A 5,756-nucleotide genomic window follows, 5' to 3' on the forward strand; every position below is an offset into this window, starting at 1 on the left:
ACCAGTCAGAAATATTGGCTTAAAAGTTTCTGGAATCTTTGCATATAGACCCTTATAAAGACTTTCCTAAGGCTGGAGTGCTCTGTAGATCTACTTGCCACCTCCCAACCCAAATTACACATTCCACAATAAAAGTTCCTGCGTCTATTAAAAAAAAAAAAAAAAAGAGAGGCTCTTCCTCTGGGTAGTGACCCTGCGAGAGGAGAGGAGAAGCAGAAATCCTGATACCATCACATCCTTTACCCTGTCAATATCTGTCACGTTAGAACCGTGTTCTCAACCTGTGGGTAGTGACCCCTTTGGGTCATAACAGTAGCAAAATGACAGTGATGAAGTATCAACGAAAATAATTTTATGGTTGGGGGGCAGGGGCCACCACAACATGAAGAACTGTATGAAAGGGTCACAGCATGAGGAAGGTTGAGAACCACAGTGTTAGAGGGACCCAAGCTCCCACAGGCATCTATGGTGGGAGGTTCCATGAGCTAGGTGTCCCTGGGGGGTCAGCATGGCTTGCCCTCTGGGCTTGGACCAGGGAGTCTGCAGGACCATCCTCTCTGCCAGATGGGCTGTGAGCCTCGGAGTCCTGCTGATACCGTGTCATGTCGATCATGACAGAGTGGCTTTGTTAACTTAAGAAATGTGGTCAATGAGTATTTGTGCAGGGATTGCAGCTTGTGCCCAAAGGAGATAAAGTCAAGAACCATTACATGCTGAGCTGGGACTCAACTATTGCCTTTTTCTCTCCCCAGGGATTATCTGCTGGGTCACCCTGTGTGCTGTGGAAGCCCTTTCCCCCTGCCCTTTCTCCTGTAAGTGTGACAGCCGCAGCCTGGAGGTGGACTGCAGTGGCCTAGGACTTGCCGCCGTGCCCCCAGACGTGCCCGCGGCCGCCCGGACCCTGTTGCTCTTGAACAATAAGCTGAGCACCCTGCCGAGCTGGGCATTCACCAACCTGTCCAGCCTGCAGCGTTTGGACCTGTCCAACAACTTCCTGGACCATCTGCCCAGCTCCGTTTTCGGGGACCTGACGAATCTGACCGAGCTGCAGCTGCGCAATAACAGCATCAGGACCCTGGACAGGGACCTGCTGCAGCACTCTCCCCTGCTCCGCCACCTGGACCTGTCCATAAACGGCCTGGCCCAGCTGCCCACCGGCTTTTTCGACGGACTTCCGGCTCTGCGTTCCCTCTCGCTTCGCTCCAACCGCCTGCAGAACCTGGACCGGCTGACGTTTGAGCCCCTGGTGAGCCTGCAGCTGCTGCAGGTTGGGGACAACCCCTGGGAATGTGACTGTAGCCTGCGTGAGTTCAAGCACTGGATGGAGTGGTTCTCCTACCGAGGTGAGCAGAGCCAGCCTGCGTGGGGGTGAGGGCCACAGGACCACCACCCCTACTTCCTCCTGGTGACTGGGCACAAGCCGGGGATGAGGTCAGGAGCCTCTCTACCTGCTGGACCAGAAGAGTCCCATGCTTCCCCCCCAGATGATGAGCCATTAACCTTCCTACCAGCCAGGCGGAGAGGCTGGGTGCTGGCCGCCCCACTCCTCTTTCTTCTTTGTCCCTTCCAGTCTCCCGTCTCTGCTCTTTCTTTTGAAGGCGGGTTCGCTGGAACCTCATCTCACTAACGAAGGCTTAATGAGGGATCTTAGAGACACAGTCTGATGCTTCTGGGCTCTGCAGCCCACCAGGCAAGCCTCTTGGTTTCCCTGGTGGAAGAGTACATCGTCTCTCAAGTAGGCATAGTTACAGGAGGGTGGGATAGAATGAAAACACACACACACACACACACACACACACACACACATACACACACACACACACACACACATTCACACACCCAGAAAGTTACTGTCCAAGCTTCTGATAAGAAGCCAAATGGTTTTAGCTTGACTTGCTTTCCTGTCTTAAACCTGGGACTATTCTCTAATGACCAAAGAAACTGAAAAGAGGGCCAAGAAGTCCACCCGGTTCCGTGTGCCAGCTCCGGGGTGGGAGCTTGGCTCTGCTCTCTGTCTCAGATCTAGCCCCAGCTCCCCCGGGGGCAGCGTCGTGGTTGTACAATGGGGAGGAAAGCGGCAGCAGTGCTGTATCCCGGGACCATTGTGAAGTGAGGCAATCCCTGTCAGGTGTCTTGAGAAGTGGCCGGTGTACAGTCAGTCTTGAGGCAAATGTGTTCCTTTGCCACTGGTACTCATCATCAAAGGAACTCTCCTGGCATAGTGGGTCAGGAGTTGGGCCGCGAGCCGCGAGGCCAGTAAATCAAACCCACCTGCTGCCCCATGGGAGAAAGATGAGGTTGTCTAGTTTCGTGTGAAGACTTCCAGTCTCAGAAACCCCGAGGGGCAGTGCTACTCTGCCCTGTCAGCTCAGTATGAGTGGGAGTCCACATGTGGGCAGTGAGTTAGAGTTTTGAGTTTAACCTTTGTAATGTTAAATGGACTTAACCAAACACAATTTGGCGCCCAGTGAACACTTTCTGAATTAATGAACCAATGTTAAAACGATGTGAAAATAATGATCATGCTTAGCTTACTACTTTCATTTCACATCAAGCCACAATCTCAATTATTTGCATGTTATTCTTATGTATTATGTAATTAAAGCCACTTTAGAAAGTTGCACACAAATGCTAGCCACTGTGATAGTATTTGTTGAATAGTTTCCAGTTTAAACTTTTTTTTCTTCATGTTTATTATCTGTTTTGATTCTTATTGCTGCTAATTGAGATGCTCACCTCCCGGTCACCGAGTGATGCTGTCTCAGAGACCCTAGAGCGGGTGGTGTAGTGGGTTCTGTTGGGTTGCTAACCACAAGGTCAGCAGTTTGAAACTGCCAGCTACTCTGAGGGAGAAAGAGGAGGCCTTCTACTCCTGTAAAGAGTTACAATCTCGGAAACCCTCAGGGGCAGTTCTGCCCTGCCCTATAGAGTGACTATGAGTCGATAATTGAGATAGGCATCATTTTTTCTCAGGGAAGACAACCAAGGCTCGTAAGTAATTGAATACATTAGATAACTTGCACAAGGTGGAGAGCTAGGATTCAACCTGAGGTCTTTGGGCCAGGACAGTGGGGGTGCACCTCTCTGAACCCTGAGCACCGTGCTCTGGATACCGAGGTGACCCTGGATGCATGCCAACTGATGGGAGACTTGCAGTGGGTCATCCAGGCACTCAGTGGGGCCCGGGAAGTAGAGACCAAGACTCTTCCTTAGGAGACATCTTTGCCCCTTCCAACCATCCCCAGGAACTGAATTCCCAGCATGGAATGGGAATGTGGGTCCAAATGCAGGTCTTTCCAGACCTTAAGAGTGGTAGAGTGGTTTCCAACCTTGCGCTCCTTCCCACCCGCAGCCGCGGTGCCTTCACGAGCCCCGGGGAAAGACGGGTGGCTGCTGTGTGGTGTCTGCGGCAGCCGGGCCGGGAGAGGGGCTGGCAGGGTTGGCGTGGCTGGAGGCCAAGGCCACCCATAGAGGTGATCTGTGGCCTCCATCTAGATTTCATGAGAAGCTGAAGGATGGCAGGAATCGAACTTGCCCTTCCTAAGGGACATCCAGGTAGACTTCTCCTTAGCTCCCCTCTCTCTCACTCACCCTACTCAGCACCCTGCACCTCCCCACAGTCATGTCTGGCTTCACCATCATCCTGAAGGCGTGATGGAGAACCTGTCTCCCCAGCTCTACCATACCTCCTCTTCAGCACTGGCTGCCCCTCCTTTTCCCCGCTCAGGTTTGCTTCCCAAGTTGCCTTTGCTCTCTGCTGGGGTCAGGCAATTATCATTAAAGAGGAAAAGGAAGACATCCTTGCCCAGTCTTTTTTTCTCCCCATTCCAAGGAGGTACTCTTAGGCAACCCGCGGAAGATCAGTGCCCGGGGCAGTGGCTTGGCATCTCCATCCTTTTTGTGAGAGAGAGGGATCCTGGAGGGACCAGGCAGTCTGTTGAGGACTGTGCTCTGGGTTCACAGACAGGCAAAGAGCAGCGAGATTCAGGGGCAAAGGGAAGACCAGGACTGCAGGCTGGGCAGGGACCACTCAGGACACTGGGGTCTTTCCTGAACTCCTTCTGTGCTAGCCTCATCTCCCATCCTCGGGCCAGTAGGAGTCTGGAGAGGCCAGAGATGATTGGAATGGCTGTGTGCTTACCTGTCGTGTGGGAACAATGACACTGTCCATTGTAAGGGTCCAGTGACGTGACACCTGTATCTCACCTACCTTGGTATGCGACTCAATCATGTGAGTTACCTTCCTCCTACCTTCTAGTTTCAGACTGACTGCGTGGTTGAAGCTACAGCCTCCGGGCCACCCATTTGGCGGGTCTGGGGATGGACAGAGGGACTCTCGCTGCTGACAGCCTGACATCTCCTTTTTCCCCTTCTCCGGATGCAGGGGGGCGCCTAGACCAGCTTTCCTGCACTCTCCCCAAGGAGCTGAGGGGGAAGGACATGCGCATGGTCCCCATGGAGATGTTCAACTACTGCTCCCAGCTGGAAGACCAGAACAGCTCAGCTGGGCTGGATATTCCTGGGCCACCCTGCACCAAGGCCAGCCTAGAACCTGTGAAACCCAAGCCAGGGGCGGAGCCCGAGCCTGAGTCCAGCACAGCCTGTCCCCAGAAGCAGAGGTACCGGCCAGTGAGCGTGCGGCGGGCCATCGGCACAGTTATCATTGCGGGGGTCGTCTGCGGCGTCGTCTGCATCATGATGGTGGTGGCTGCGGCCTATGGCTGCATCTACGCCTCCCTCATGGCCAAGTACCACCGGGAGCTCAAGAAGCGCCAGCCCCTGATGGGAGACCCAGAGGGCGAGCACGAAGACCAGAAGCAGATCTCATCTGTGGCGTGAGAGCCCAGCCCACCTGGCCCAGGTAGGAATGACTGAGGAGCTCGCCAGGGACTGCTCCAGGAAGAGCTGCCCCTTGCTTGCCTCCATCGCACACCCTGCCTCGGCCTGACACGGGCCGCTGCTTGTCCCACTCCCGACCCAGCCCACCGGCAAACAAACCACCCTGTGGCTGTCTCTGAACCACACGTTCCTCCGTTTCCCCGGAAGCCACACCGTGCTGAAGGCTCCTGCGGATGCCCCTGGCTGGACCCCTACTTTGCTGGAACATCTGGGGGCACGGGGAAGGAAGACTGTGCAGGAGGAGGCCTCTGGACAAGCATTCCCACGCCCCCCACCCCGTCTCCTTCCCTGCCCTGGCGTAGTCAGCCCGTGCCGTGGGTCTCTTGGCCCCTCGCTCATCCCTACCTGATCTGCGTTGAGGGGGCGGGGGGGAAGTGGCATGGGGGCCAGGAGCTCCTGGTTAAGTCAGAAGGATGTTTTTGATCACCTTGAGGTGTGCAAGCAGCAGCGTCCAGCTGCTGGTATGAAACGTAGACTTAGCAGCTGTGTCTTGCCCCCAACTCTTAGCAACACAGTCCTGTGATCACACCACAGTCCCCTGGCTGATGCCACTATGGCCCTGCACCTGCTGAAGACCACGCTACTCCAGGACCCGCTGGGTCCCGCTCACACCAACGCATTGCATCACCAGCACAATCACGTGGATAGGGACACTGACACACCCACGAGGGAGCGAGGCTGAGTCCGTGGGGTAACGGAGACATGGCTTACCCATTGGATCTCTAGCCCTTAGGCCGTAGGACCTCTGGCTTACTATATAACCTTCTCAAGTCAACTCAAGGGCGTGGGATGGTGGGGAGACCTAGACCGATACCACAAGGATTCCTCTGAGATGGAGAGAGAGAGAGAGAGAGAGA

At 54.7% G+C, this 5,756-nt stretch overlaps 2 protein-coding genes across 2 annotated transcripts in view; one reads left to right on the forward strand and one right to left on the reverse strand.

Moving 5' to 3' along the window:
* LRTM2 (leucine rich repeats and transmembrane domains 2) overlaps positions 1–5,750 on the forward strand; it is a 17,651-nt gene extending 11,901 nt beyond the window's left edge. The window contains exons 4-5 of the mRNA XM_004710289.2: positions 753–1,343; positions 4,385–5,750. Coding sequence (XP_004710346.1) covers positions 753–1,343; positions 4,385–4,839 — 1,046 coding nt within the window. The 3' untranslated portion in view covers positions 4,840–5,750. The remainder of the gene's footprint in view (positions 1–752; positions 1,344–4,384) is intronic.
* Positions 1–5,756, reverse strand: part of CACNA2D4 (calcium voltage-gated channel auxiliary subunit alpha2delta 4) — a 126,368-nt gene that overhangs the window by 41,192 nt on the left and 79,420 nt on the right. The gene's annotated exons all lie outside the window — the stretch shown is intronic.

The sequence above is a fragment of the Echinops telfairi genome, unplaced genomic scaffold (genome assembly GCF_000313985.2).
Source record: "Echinops telfairi isolate 266 unplaced genomic scaffold, ASM31398v2 ScPeMD7_6273;HRSCAF=7185, whole genome shotgun sequence".
Taxonomy (NCBI): domain Eukaryota; kingdom Metazoa; phylum Chordata; class Mammalia; order Afrosoricida; family Tenrecidae; genus Echinops; species Echinops telfairi.